This window comes from Elephas maximus, chromosome 22 (assembly GCF_024166365.1).
Source record: "Elephas maximus indicus isolate mEleMax1 chromosome 22, mEleMax1 primary haplotype, whole genome shotgun sequence".
NCBI lineage: Eukaryota > Metazoa > Chordata > Mammalia > Proboscidea > Elephantidae > Elephas > Elephas maximus.
Window position 1 is genome coordinate 60,916,350 of NC_064840.1, and position 15,127 is coordinate 60,931,476.

Here is a 15,127-nt window from a genome sequence, read left to right on the forward strand (position 1 = left end):
CACTGACCTTGAGCAGCCCAGCGTTTAACCAATCAGTTGTGCCACGAGGGCTCCTTAAATACTATATTCCTGATTCTTGCAGCTCCCTGTCAAGGAACGCACTATATGGTCGCCTGCAAGGAGAGTGCTAGGCTTAATGGGGTACCAAATTTGATAGGCGTTAAAAAATTAATTTGACTAAAATATTATCAAAAACAAACTAAATATCCAGTAGTTAAAGTAAGTTTATATTGATCTTTCCAGAGTACGTGTGCTGTAGAAATACCCTCATGTTTAAGAAACAAATTGCTATTTGAATCTCACACAACTAGTTCAGTGCTATGTTAGGAGGGCCCTGGACAGTTTATAAGGTGTGCATCACAGTGAGAGCCCGGAATGCAATTTAGACAGAATCGGCTGCAGCACCTGCGCCTGCTGCTTTGCGCCAGAGGTGGCGAAAATTACTAAAAAAAAAAAACTTTAATTGACAAGGGCTCCTGTATATTTTTATTATATTATTTTCTCAATTTGTAATTTGAAATAAAGTGAATGGATACATTTACTTTGTTTTCGAGTGCTATTATACTATAAGAAACCCTGGTGGCATCGTGGTTAAGAGTGCGGCTTGTAACCAAAAGGTCGGTAGTTCAACTCCACCAGGCACTCCTTGGAAACTATATGGGGCAGTTCTACTCTGTCCTGTAGGGTCACCATGAGTCCGAATCAACTTGAGGGCAATGGGTTTGGTCATACTATAAGGAGTCTTGGTGGCACAGTGGTTAAGTGCTCGACTGCTAACCAAAAGGTCACTGGTTCTAACCCGCCAGGTGCTCTGCAAGAGAAAGATGGGGCAGTCAGCTTCCTTAAAGATTTATAGCCTTGGAATCCCTGTGGCGCAGTTCTGTTCTGTCCTGTGGGGTCACTATAAGTCAGAATCAACTGGACAGCAAAGGTTTTGGCTCTTTTGGTGGTTGTATTAAAGGGCGCCACCAGGTCCTCTGTCATGAAAATATTTTCCTCTGACCGTGGGTGATTGCTTTCAAATCTCTGGTGTTTTCTTTCCTAGACAGGAGCTACATTGAATTTGATTACCACGCCAAACCTACGAAATGGCCATTTTTCTTGCTCATTCCCTTTTTCATTGTTCTCTGCGTACTGATTGCTGCACTGGTAAAAGTTAATATTCAAAGAAAAAAATGGAGATCAGAGGACTATACAAGCGATGAGTATATTGATTTTATATTTCCTATTTACTACTTTTACAGTTTATTGGCATACATAGTAACTGCTTAATAAATAACATTATGTTGTATGTAACTAGTAATAATTCAGATTTAATTTTTTTCTTTCTATGGAAATTTAATATTTAATACATTAATGATTAATATAATGAATAATGAACAGAATTTTTTTAAAGGCCAGCAATTTAAATCTTATAACAACTTGACTGTCTGAGGGGTAAAACTAAGTGGAACTGGTTTTAGTTTAAGTTTATATGCCTCCTTTTATTACTTGGAGCCCTGGTGGAGCAGTAGTTAAGAGGTTGGCTGCTAACCAAAAGGTTTGCAGTTCAAATCTACCAGCCGCTCCTTGGAAACTCTATGAGGCAGTTCTGTTCTGTCCTGCGGGTTCGCTAGGACCGGGCATGGGCTCTACGGCAACAGTTTTTTGTTTTTAATTATTTGGTGTTAATTATCAAATGTGTATTAATCTTTATTATTTTACTTTTTAGTATTTATAAATTGCAAGGAATTTGTACCTATTTATTTTTTATTTTATAAAAAGGTCACAGGAAAATCCAGGACAACAGTTTAACCTTTTTTATAGATAAATACTTTGAGACACAGGTAGTCAGAGGTGGGATATACTAAAAATCAATATATAATATATATAAAACTGAAAAATCTAAGCTATAGCCATGTTTTATATGCTAAATATATGTAATAAATCATTTTTCTTTAAAAACACAGAAATATCTGAAAATATGTTTCAAGAATAAAAACAAATATTAAAATGGTTTACTTCTTTTCGTGGGAATTTCTATAATTTCTGCCTCTGAGTTTTGTTCCGTGCCCTCCAACTTGCTAAAAATTAATCGTAGTTCATGGAAATGCTTAGTTAAATTAATAAGAATATAAATTAAATGGAATGTATTTCTTAGAAACTATGAAAAGTTTACATGAACTTGCTGAAATCATATGCTACACGTAAAATAGTTAACATTATGCAGTTAATACTTAAATATATTAAAAAACTTTTCTTACCTCGGATACACTTTATTTTGGATAAACTGATATCGAATATTTTTAAGGGGGGAATAGCTAATAAAACCAATAGACATAAATTGGAAAGGAGATAAATGGCAACAAGTGTTTAAACATATTTAATTAATACTGTTATGAACATGAAAATGGTCTCAGTTTATTTTCTGGTAAATTTATGTTGCTGGGCTTTTTCTCGTATTTGGGGTTACAAAGAAGGTGCATGGCTAGTCTTAATTACCAGGTGAGAGGTGTTCTCAGTGGTAGAATATTCTCAAGTGGAGGCTGCTCCCTGATGTTGGGTAGGAATTCAATACAGTTTCAATATCCATAGAGCATACAGAGTTTATAGAACAACATATAAGGAAATATAATTTTGATCGATTATTTTAATTTTTAAATATATAGGCAACTTGAAAGTGACAGTGAACCCAAGGAAACAACAGAGAATCCATGATATCAAAGTGAGTGTCAAATAATTTAAGGGAGACACAGAGGAAGAGGGAGCGAATGAGAATTTAATGCATTAAATAAATATAAATAATATATATTAAATGACAATTGTCATGTAGCTACATATCACAACAAGAAAATAAACTCAAGAATATTTTCAATATTGAAAGTTTTATCATAGAGAATGTAAAACTATAGTTAACGTTTCATTTTTCATATGCTAAGTTTTTTAAATGTCTTGCGGTATCTTTTAATTTTTTTCTAATAAAGTTTTAAGCCTTTAACATTTGTGTATTAGCAAAACGTCTGTTAAAAAAAATACATAATAGTTTATTTCACAATAATTTTATGACCTTCATGCTATTTGTTGATTTAACCATAACTTAACATGATTCGTCATACAGGTGACTTTTTCCCCTCTATTGATTCTTCCAGTGGTACTATCTACAATGGACAGAAAAAGTGGAAAAAAATAAAATTGGCTGCAGTTCAAAAACTACACATTGCATTTTTAACAAGAAAAAAACACATGTATGTGTGTGTGTGCATATATATGTATACGTACATATATATCTAAATATAAAAAAATTTGTAAGAAATGCTTGTTTATGAGTTTTTATGTCACATATTCTTGTTTTCAAGCTTTTCACACACTAATTCTGTTTGTCAGTAGACTTGAGAAAAGAAGAGTTTACAATACAATAATAAATGTAGTGCCATGGTTACAAAGGCCACTGTTATATTTTCAATTGCATTACTATCTTGTTATGTTATAATCTGAGGGTCCGTAATCAATCGAACAGCAATGATCCTAAGACTCGGAAAAAGTTCTCAAATACGGGCGACTTACAAAAGTCACGTTTTAAAGTATATAAAGGTTAAAAGAAAAAGATGGAAAAATATATATACCATGGGAACTTTATACCAAAGAAAGCTGAGATAGATTTGCTGATATACAATGTAGAGTTTAACACAAAAAGCATTAGTAGAGATGAAGAAGAAGAATGTATAATAGTGCAAAGGGCCAACATAAGAAGCTATATTAATATGAAATTATCGCATCTTTATGACTTTTTAAATACAGCTTCAACATTTATGAAGCACAAACTGACAGCACACAAAAGAGAAATTAAAAAATCATCAAACAAAGTGAGAGATTTGAACCCGTTTAACTAACATGGCCTACTTGATATGTAGAACGGTGTATCCAACGAATGTAAAATACACATGTAAGAGATTTACTGATCTACATCATATGTTTGGATATAAAGCAAGTCTCAACCACTTTCTCATGACTGAACTATTTCAGATTACATTCACTTACTAGAGTTAAGACAAATATAATAAATAATTTTAAAAAACAAATAAGCAATATATTTCTAAATAATCGTAGGTCAAAAAGAAAACTTAATAGAAATTAAAATATTCTTTGAACTATGTACCATAAAGATACTACAGAAAAGAATGTGTGAAGCAGCTAGGCCTTGTATAAAGGGATGCCAAGCCATCTGAAGATGATAAAGAAAAATTAAAAACTAGCTTATTAAATCAAAATAAAGAAATTGAAAGTAGGAAATAATATTTAAAAAGTACAAAAAATAATGAAAAAAAAGAAACCTACAATGTTTAGGATAAATAGGCCTAAGCTATTTCTTCGAAAAATTAATAAAATCAATAAACCTCTTAGAAAATGCTCAGTGAAAAGAAAAATTTTGAAGGTCCAAGTTAGCAGTATCAAGAATGGAGAAGCACATACAGTAACTACAAATAAAAGGAAATTTAAATATTTAGATAAAATGGAAATATTTCTATGAAAAGGAGCTTCCCAAAAGTAACCCAAAGAGAATTTGAATATTTGCATAGAGCTGTAGCCAATGAAGTGGTCATAATCATAATTAAAAAGTATATCATGAAGAAAATTCTAGGTCAAGGTGACTTCATCATTTCAAATCTAGCAAACAAGAAAAATATCTTTAATCTTACATGTGGGGATTCCTCTTCATGAGGCCAGCAGAAATTGATATTAAACCATGGCAAGGAAATATCAAGAAGGAAAAATTAAAGAAAAATCTTGAGAAAATAGATTTAAACTGAGATAGATAGACAGATGATAGATAGATAGAGACAGAGAGAGAGAGATAGACAGACAGATAGATTGATTAGATAGACAGACAGATAGGCAGACAGGTAAATAGATAATCTCATGAACATGAACAAAGTTTTTTTTGCCCTCAGAAAAGCAAAGTTAGTTCAACAATTGGAAATCAATCTAATTAATTCACCACATTAACAACATAAACGATAAAACAAATATACAATTTTTTAAGAAGTTGCAGGAAAACCACCTGATTAAATTCATCACGACTCTCTGATTTGTGCATCCAAGATGTCTGTTAAAAAACAAATTGCAGACAAATACTTTATCTGTAAACCAAAGATTATTAGTGGTTCCCAGAGGTGGGGGTGGGGGGAGGGCAAAGGGGTAGCTTTTGCTTAGGGAGCATTGAGTTTATGTTAACAGCGGTAGAATAATTTGGAAAAGGATAGCTATAAAGGCTGACAACGTGAAGAATGTAGAACTATGCATGTGGAAATTGTTGAACTCGTAAAGGTTTTGTTGGATATATTTTCACTACAATTTAAAAAAATATTAAAAATAAATTACGTGATGAAAGTCTACTTCACACTAACTGTATAACCCTTACATGCTTGACACACACACAGATTGTTGAAGAGATAGAATTAGATTTGAACTTTCATTATCTGATTAAAGGAATTAACAAAACATGTATAATATTCAACATAATTTATATTGAATTATTTTGATCTTTCCTCCTAATATTGTGAACAAGTTAAGGATACTCACTGTTACCATTTCTAAAGATTTTTGTGGGAATCCTAGTTAGTAACATATGGCCGAGGAAAGAAAGAAAAAGTAAAATGAAAATAAATCCTTATTCTAGGGCAATTTTATTAAATGCATAGAAAAGGAAAGGAATCTAAAGATAAAATAGTGCAATTACCAGGTGAATCTGGAAAAGTCACTTGATTGATGGTCAATATACAAATAAATATTTAGTTTATGTATAAAAGAAAACAAAAGCTAGAATTTTTAAGAGTATTATTTACATTAGCGCCAGATACATCTGATACTTATGTGGAACTTTAAAAAAAAAAACAAAACCTGTTACCTTTAAGCAGAAAACCAAAAATTACTACGAAAAATTAAAGATGACCTAAATGAATGGAGATACGAACTATGTTCATGATTGAAACAGTCGGTATTGTTCTAAATCTCACATCTTTCCCAATTTTATTTTATGTATTCTGAAATTCTAAAATAGGTTTACAAAGATTTTAAACACATTATCTTCCTGGTTTAAGTTCCCTTTATTATTAAATGTCCCAATTTTCTTTTTCTGCTGAATTCTGTCTTAAAGGTGAAGTTTTCTCACATTAGCTGAGTTTCACCAGATTTCTCTCAGTTACGGTTATATATTTTTTTGCTATATATTTTTTTTTCATTCTTTTACTTTCAAACTTGCTGCATTGTAATATTCAAAATGTATATGTGTTTTCGTTGTTTTTGTTTAAAACCCAACCTGATAACCTTAGCATTTTATAATTTTTTTTTTTTTTTTTTACCTGCACTTAATGTACTTACTGACGATGTTTGCCCTTTCCATTGCTCTTCACAATATTCACGTTTCCCTGTGGGATCATTTTCCTTTTAACTGAAGAACTCACTTGGCTCTTTTAGCGATTTTTTTTTTTTTTGTAAAAATAATTATCTATTTTTATTTGTCTGAAAATATCTTTGTTTCACCTACATTTTTGAAAAGTATTTTAATGGAATTTGACATTCTGGTGGTGCCGTTGTTAAAAGTTCAGCCAGTAACCAAAAGGTCAGCAGTTGGAATCCACCAGCCGCTTCTTGGAAACCCTACTGGCAGTTCTTCTATGTCCTATAGGGTTGCTATGAATCAAAATTGACTCAATGACAATGGGTTTGGGTTTTTTGTTTGTTTTTTTGGCATTTGTCTTAGTCATCTAGTGCTATTATAACAGAAATACCACAAGTGAATAACTTTAACAAGGGGATATTTATTTTCTCACAGTGTGGAAGGCTAGAAATCCGAATTCTGGGTGCGAACTCCAAAGGAAGGCTTTGTCTTTCTGTCGTCTCTGGGGGAAAGTCTTCATCATTAATCTCCTCTGGTCAAGGATCTTCTCAGTGCAGGGAGACCTGGGTCCAAAGGACACGCTATCCTCATGGCTCTTGTTTCTTGGTGGCATGAGGTCCCCATGTCTCCCTGCTCACTTCTCTCTTTTATATCTCAAAAGAGACTGACTCAAGACACAACCTAATCTTGTAAATTGAGCCCTGTTTCATTAACAAAACTGTGCTAATTCCACCTCCTTAACATCATAGAGGTAGAATTTATACCACTAGAAAAATTCACATCAGATGACAAAATGGATAATTACACAATACTGGAAATCATGGCTTAGCCAAGTTGATACACATTTTGGAGGGACACAATTCAATCCATAACATTCCACCCTTTGGCCCCCCCAAAATTCACGTCCCTGCCACATGTAAAACACATTCACCTCATCACATCGTTAAAAAACCAAACCTGTTGCCATCCAGTCAATTTAGACTCATAGCGACCCTATAGGACAGAGTAGAACTGTCCCGTAGAGTTTCCAAGGAGCTCCTGGTGGATTCAAACTGCCAACCTTTTTGTTAGCAGCCGTAGCACTTAGCCACTACGCCACCAGCATTTCCCATCAAGTCTCAAATCAATTTTAAGTCCAAAATCTCATCTTCTGCAAAATTCCTCTTCATCTACGAAACCTAGGATACAAGTTATCTACTTCCAAAGTGCAACGCTGGAGCAGGCACAAGGTAGACACTTCCACAACAAACAGGAGGAATTGGTGGGAAAGAAAGGATAACAGGCACCAAGCAAGTCAGCAGAACACATTACATTAGAGCTCAAGCCTTGAAAATAATCTGTTCTCTGAGACCATTTACACAATCATCCTGCCCTCCAGATTCTAGGTATTGGCCATACTCTACAGATTCTGAGTGGAATCCCCTTGGCCCTGAGCTTCAGCTTCACCTTCCAAGCGCACTGAAATGGCAACTCTGCTCCTTCAGCTTTGGGTGGCCCCATTCTCCTAGTCCATCTGGGTGCAACTCCACCCTTTAAGACTGAGGCAGCTCTGCTTCCTGTGTTCCTTGTCTTTTCAGACAGCAGTCTAAGTTGTCATTTTCATTCTTTAAGATGTCAGTAGGATGCTTTCCGATTTAGAATATTGGAAATAGAACTTTCCTGGTTTTCTCACTGTTCCTGAAAGAGCCTCCTGAGATTCTTCAAATGCCATGAGAATTAGAATTGTAGCTGTCTGTCTAATTAACTGCTTTAATCCAAAAGAATTATAAAGCTTCTCTTATCTTTCAGGGAGGTTCAGATGGTTACAGCCTGGCTTATGTCCTAGGCTAAGCCCAAGGGTGCCAGGGAACCTTAGCCCCATACCAAAACCTACCAAACCCATTGTTGTTGAGTCGATTCCAACTTATCTCCCTAGATATGTCAAAAAATATGAAATGCCAGAACTTGGAGACAAGCAGATCCATAAAAGCCAAGAGCCACGGGCTATGTGGCTCAGGGAAAATTTTATTTACATATCAAAGGGTTGAGCAAGGAGGAGACCCTTTCAGGAAGGGAGGAAGGCACCTGCATTCTTCCTCTACAAGCAGAGAAAAAGATTTTTTTTTTCTCATCTACAGGATGTCTGGCGACTTTACCAAGCATGATGTCCTTCTCCAGGGACTGATCCCTCCTGATAACATGTCCAAAGTATGTGAGACATAGTCTCACCTTCCTTGCTTCTAAAGAGAATTCTGGTTGTACTTCTTCCAAAGCAGATTTGTTCATTCTTTTGGCAGTCCATGATATATTCAATATTCTTCACCAACACCACAATTCAGAGCTGTCAATTCTTCTTCAGTCTTCTTTATTCATCAACCAGCTTTCACATGCGTATGAAGCAATTGAAAATACCACGGCTTGGGCCAGTGTACCTTAATCATCAAGGTGACATCTTTGCTTTTCAACACTTTAAAGAGTTCTTTTGCAGCAGATTTGCCCAATGCATCATCTGATTTCTTGACTGCTGCTTCCATAGGTATTGTGGGCTCCTAATCCTATTCTAATGAGATTGCTGAAAGCCCTTCCCTAGTTTTTAAAGTCATTAAAAGCCAAGCCAAGCTCTTTGCCATCGAGTCAATTATGACACATAGCAACCTGATATGACAGAGTAGAACTGCCCCATAGGGTTTCCAAGGCTATAATCTTTAAAAGAATGGGCTCAAATATAGAAACAGTGGGGCGTTACCGGGCAGCATTTCGTTCTGTTGTACATAGGATTGCTATGAATCAGAACCTACATGACAACACCTACCAACAACAATCTTTACGGAAGCAGACTGCCATATATTTCTCCCGTGCACCTGCTGGTGGGTTCTAACCACTGACCTATTCTGTTAGGAGCCGAATGCTTAACCCCTGCACTACCAGGACTCCTTCTTTAGGGTCATTACTCTGTGTGGCAAACCTGTCTTGGAAGAGGCACAACCAGAATGTTCCTTAGAAGCAAGGAGGCGAAACTTCATCTCACCTACTTTGGACATGTTATCAGGAGGAACCAGCCCCTGGAGAAGGACATCATGCTTGGTAAAATAGAAGGTCAGCAAAAAAGAGGAAGACTTTCAATGAGATGGATTGACACAATGGCTGCAACAATGGGCTTAAGCATAACAATGATTGTGAGGACCGCACAGGACCCTGCAGTGTTTCGTTCTGTTGTACATAGAGTCGCTATGAGACAGAACTGACTCAAGATCACCTAAAAGCAACAACAGAAATGTGTACATGAACTATACTTCTGGTGAGGCCTTAATAGGAAATAATTAACATTTCATTAGACACTGAATGAATGGAGATCCTAGTTATAAAGTGGCAAAGAATTTGGCTAAATTATGTCTGAGTATTTTGTGAAGAGTAGAACTTGCGACTGATGAATTCGATTATTTTCTAGAGATTTATAATCAAAGTATAAAGATACAGCCTGACTTCTCCTTACTGCTTATAGTAATATGTGCAAGGGAAGAGATAAATTGAAGAATTAACTGTTTAGCAAAAAAGAACCAGAACTTGAACATTTGGAAAATTTTCAGCTTACCCATATTTTAAAAATTGTGAAAGCATGCTTTGGAGAGAATACTAAGGGTGTGGCTGGACAATAATTTGCTAAACAATTAGATGTCTGACTTATGGATCTAATCAGCCATCTCAGCAGAAATGCAACCAGCTTGAACTGAAAGGACAGATATGGATGAATTTCATAGTCAAGAAATGGGCTAATAGAGCTACTCTGTTGTTACCTTTCAAGAAAAGGGAATAATGACCCCAACAGTGGTTCAGAGGCTGGCAGAACTGGCTGTTGCTGCCACCATGAGGCCAGACAGCACAGGACCAGGTGGCAGGGCCATGGCCTCTTTGGTTCCAGAGGCAGGGGCCACCACTCATGTCCAAGAGGGGAAAGGCCATCATGCAGGTGGGCCAGGAGGACGAGGTTGCCATTTTGGTAGACCCAGAGGACAGAGAATTATTTTCAAATCTTGAAATACAGTGGAATTTTTCCCTGCTGGGTTTAGGACTGGCTTGAGACCCATGGCCCCTTTTTCTTTCATTTCTTCATTTTGCAATGGTAATGTCTATCCTATTCCTGTCCCACCATTGTGTTTTGGAAACTGATAACTTGTTTTCAAGGTTTCACAGGGCCCACAGATGATGAGGGATTTACCCTAAGATGAACCATACCCAGAGTCTCACCCACACTTGATTTAGAAGATATGATTTTGGACTTAGAGTTGATACTAGAAAGGTGTAAGATTTTGGCGGATGGTGGGGAAAAAAGTGAATGTATTCTATACTTGGGAAAAACATGAATTTGGGGGAGGGACAGTGGGTAGACTGTTATGGATTGAACTGTGTGCTCCCAAAAGATATATTGAAGTCCTAACCCCTGATACTATGAATGCAATCTTCTTTGGAAATAGAATCTTCGAAGATGTTATCAGTTAACATGAAGTCATACTAGACTAGGGTAGATCCTAGTCCAATATAAGCGGTGTCCTTATAAAAGAGAAGAGACACACAGAGGGAAGATGGCCATGTGAAGATGGAGGCAGAGCTCGGAATGCCATGGATTACTGCTGTCACCAGAAGTAGGAGAGAGACATGGAACAGATTCTCCCTCAGGGCTCTCAGAAGCAATCAGCATGGCTGACACACAGATTTCAGGCCCCTAGCCTCCAGAAGTGTGAGACAATAAGTTGCTGTTCTTATAAGGCACCCAGTTTGTAGTATTTTGTTATAGCATCCCCAGGACACCAGTAAAAATGCTTTATTGAGAATTCAAATACAACCTAATTCACTCATCTAAAGTGTATAATGTTTTTAGTATATTAACAGGGTTCTACAACCATCATCCCAATCCAAGTTTAGAACATTTTCATCCATCCTAAGATACACCTCTTACCTATTCACTGTAACCCCCCTATTAATGTTCATTCACAGTCATCATCCTGCTGTCAAATTGGCTCCAACTCATAGGGATTATAAGTGTAACAAAATGAAACATTACCTGGTCCTGTGTCATCCTCATGATCATTGATGTGTTTGAGTCCATTGCTGTGGCTAACGTGTAGTGCTTTCCAACCTATGAGACTCATCTTCCAGCATTGTATAGGAAAATATTCTGTTGTGATCCATAGGATTTTCATTGGCTAATTTTCAGAAGTAGATTGCCAGGCCTTTCTTCCTAGTCTGTCTTGGCCTGGAAGCTTTGCTGAAACCTGTCCACCATCGGTAACCCTGCTGATATTTGAAATATCAATGATAGAGCTTCCAACATCATAGCAACATGCAACCACCAGAGTATGACAAACTGACCGATGAGCGGTGGAACCACCATTCTAGGCAATCACTTATCTTTCTCTTTCCATGGACTTGCTTATTCTGAGTATTTCATATAAATGGAATCATACAATATGTTTGCTTTTGTCACTTTTTCAGTTGACACAATGTTCATCTATATTGTAACATGTATTAATTAGTATTTTTTTTTTTTACTACTCAAGGCAGTAGTGGTTCAGTGGTAGAATTCTCACCTGTCATGGGGGAGGCCCAGATTTGATTCTCATCTAATACGCCTCATATGTAGCCTCCATCTCTCTTGTCAGTGGAGGTTTTGATGTTACTCTGATGCTAAACAGGTTTCAGCGATGCTTTCAGACTAAGATTAACTACTAAGAAAGGCTTGGCAACCTACTTCTGAAAATCAGCCATTCCAAACATTATGGATCACGATAGTCCAATCGGCGACTGATCATGGGCACTAGCAGCTGATCATGGGCCACAGTTTTAATGGGGTTCTTGTTATATAAATGAGTCAAGAATGGCTTCTGCGTACTGGCCCCAACTTGTTTACTTCTTCATAGCAAACTGAGGCCCCTTAGCCCAAAAAAGCCTGCTGTCACCAAACTTAAATTTGTATACATCTATTCGTATCAAATTAATTGTCCAAATAAGCAGATTTTTAGCCACTGAGAGTTTACCAGCTTTACAAGCACTGTGAAACTGTACCCAGTGTTCCTGGGCTTGGTGGGCGGCACCTTTCTCGCTCTAGCAGCTCAGGTCACGCTGGGAAGAGCCCAGGAGGCCTAGGAAGCTAGCCCTAGATAAAACTCTGTAGTTGTAAGGGCTCCCAGCTGCACTGTCCTTTGGAGTTCCTAACCCAGAGACCCCCCACCTTGCTGCAGCAGGATATCACCCAACGGCACTTCTTCTCTTCCTGGGGTTTTTCATGCCCTCCTTCCGTTCTAGTGTCTCCCTGCACTGCTTGACTCTGGCAAACTTCCTGCTGTGGGGACTGCCCCCTTGCATCAGGCTGTCAGTGTGTTAGCCCCAATAAATAGCTTGTTGTGCAACGCTACTACCTTATGGTCATATCTTTTTCCTTGATTGGCCACAAATTCCCCCAAGCCCACAAGGACTCTCTTTTTCCAGACTTCGTTGTTGTTGTTACGTATAAACATATATGAGCTCTGGTGGCACAGCGGTTGAGAGCTTGGCTGCTAACCAAAAGGTTAGCAGTTCAAATCCACCACCAACTCTTTGGAAACGGTATGGGGCAGCTCTACTCTGTCCTATAGGGTTGCTATGTGTTGGAATCAACCCAATAGTAACAGGGATGAGTATGGGTATAAACATATAACAAAACATTTGCCATTTCAATGTTTCTTACATATAAAATGCAGTGACATTAGTCACTAATTGATTTCACTCAAAACAGTATCTTCAGGGTTCACCCATGTTGTAGTATATGTTAGGTATCAGGACTTTATTTCTCTTTATGGCTAAGTATCATTCCATTGTATATATGTACCAAATCTTTGCCTTTTTCTTTCAATATTTTAACAATGACATGCCTTGGTTTAGATCCCTGTTTACCCCAGAGTTCACTGAGTTTCTTGGGTGTAGAGATTAAGGTATCAAATTTGGAAATTTTCAGCCATTTTTTCTTCCAATATGTTTTCTGCTCCTTAATCTTCTTCAGGCCCTAACATGATATGTATGTTCGTGTACTTAATGATTTCCCACATTTCTCTGAAGCTCTGTTCATTTTCCTTATTTTTTTCTCTGTGTTCTTCAGGTTGTACGATCTCAATCAATCTGGCTTCATCTTTGTTAACATTTTTCTTCCATCAGCTGAAATGCATTGTTAATACTCTTTAAAGACTATGTCATTTGAGTTATGTATTTTTCAACTCCAGTATGACCTATCGTTTTTTAAAAATAAAGCTTATCTATTTATTGATATTCTCTACTCAGTAAGACATTGATTTCACATCTTTCCTCAGTTCTTGTTTAATATTGTATTTTTTTGTGAAAATATACACAGCAAAGCATACAACACTCAACGATTTTACATGTACAATTTGTTGATATAGGTTACAATCTTCACGTTGTGTCATTATTCTCGTTATTTGTACCCAAATTATCTCACCACTATTGAGTTAGATTCAGTGCCCCCAAACTTCTCATCCATGCTTTAGAGTTACTGTTGTTAGTTAGATTTCAGAAAGATTCGTTATTTAAAGACGTCCACGCTCAAGGAAAACATTCTGTCCTAACTGAGCTAAACTATTGTTTGGCTCAATGATGACTTCAGGGAATAGTTTTGGTTAAAAGTTTAAAGATTATATCAGGATATTAGATTTGAAGGTTCTTCCACTCTCAGTGGGTTCAATAAGTCTGAAACCCATAAGAATCTGATCTTATCAAAACACTTGCTCTTATTCAAACAAAATGGCTCCTTAACAAAGTAAATATGAGTACAACCATAATTTCACAAATGGATGTATATGAATTGATTTCAGACATGTAGCTAAGAATTAAAACTCTAGTAAATAATTAAGAAACATATTTCTTAATAACATGTGTTTCTGAAACATTATCATCACTGGTGTTTGTCTAAATCTTCTGTGGCATATCGTGTATGATTTCAGGAAGAGGCTCCTCTATCAGTGGGAGTATTACCTTATGTCTGCCCAGAAACACTTTGGGGCTTGTCGACTCCAGATTTGAGTGGGTTAGGGCTGAAGGTTGGTATCTGGCTCCCTCCTTCCCCTACCTCACCAGGAAATGCCTGTCATCTTGTGCAAGGTTAGGTAAGCTCAAGACAGATGTCCTAGTCCTGTTCTGACCCCTCCAACCACCAGGACCAGCAGCATACTCCATGGTTCTGCTGCCTTGAAACAGGGCAGGCAGGCTTTGAGTTACCCATACTCGGCCTCTTGGGCTCTTCCCAGCCTGACTTGAACTGCTAAAGCAAGAAGGGTGATGCCCACCAAGCCCGGAACACTGCAAAAGACAGTTCTATTGAGCAGAGTTTACTATTAAGCAGGTTTACTATAGCTGGTAGAACTCAGTTAGCCAAAATCAGCCAGGAGCAGCAGAAGAGGCACGGCATGGCTGGCTGACCTCACCACAAGGACATAGGTCTGTTGGGGAAGGAACACCTACAGCTTGAGGCTGTGGGACCCTGGGCTCTTGGCCATGGCTGGAGAAGTTGTGTGAGGCCAAAGGGGGATGAAGCAGGAAGGTGTGGTTGTTAGGCTGGAAAGCAAGAGTTTGCATTACTAGGAAAGCCCACCCACACACAGGCACACCAGAGCCTGCACATAGGCTTTATTTTCAAGAATTTGAAATTTTAAATGGCATCAGGAGTAAGGTAAAGTATAAAGCACGCTATTTCTTGAGATAGGCCATTTGCTGGTGAAGTTGTTGGCAATA

General features: G+C 37.3%; 1 protein-coding gene across 1 annotated transcript in view; it reads left to right on the forward strand.

Moving 5' to 3' along the window:
- LOC126065482 (disintegrin and metalloproteinase domain-containing protein 2-like) overlaps window positions 1-2,697 on the forward strand; it is a 113,959-nt gene extending 111,262 nt beyond the window's left edge. The window contains exons 20-21 of the mRNA XM_049865503.1: window positions 1,046-1,205; window positions 2,649-2,697. Coding sequence (XP_049721460.1) covers window positions 1,046-1,205; window positions 2,649-2,697 — 209 coding nt within the window. The remainder of the gene's footprint in view (window positions 1-1,045; window positions 1,206-2,648) is intronic.
- The last annotated feature ends 12,430 nt before the right edge of the window (window positions 2,698-15,127 follow it).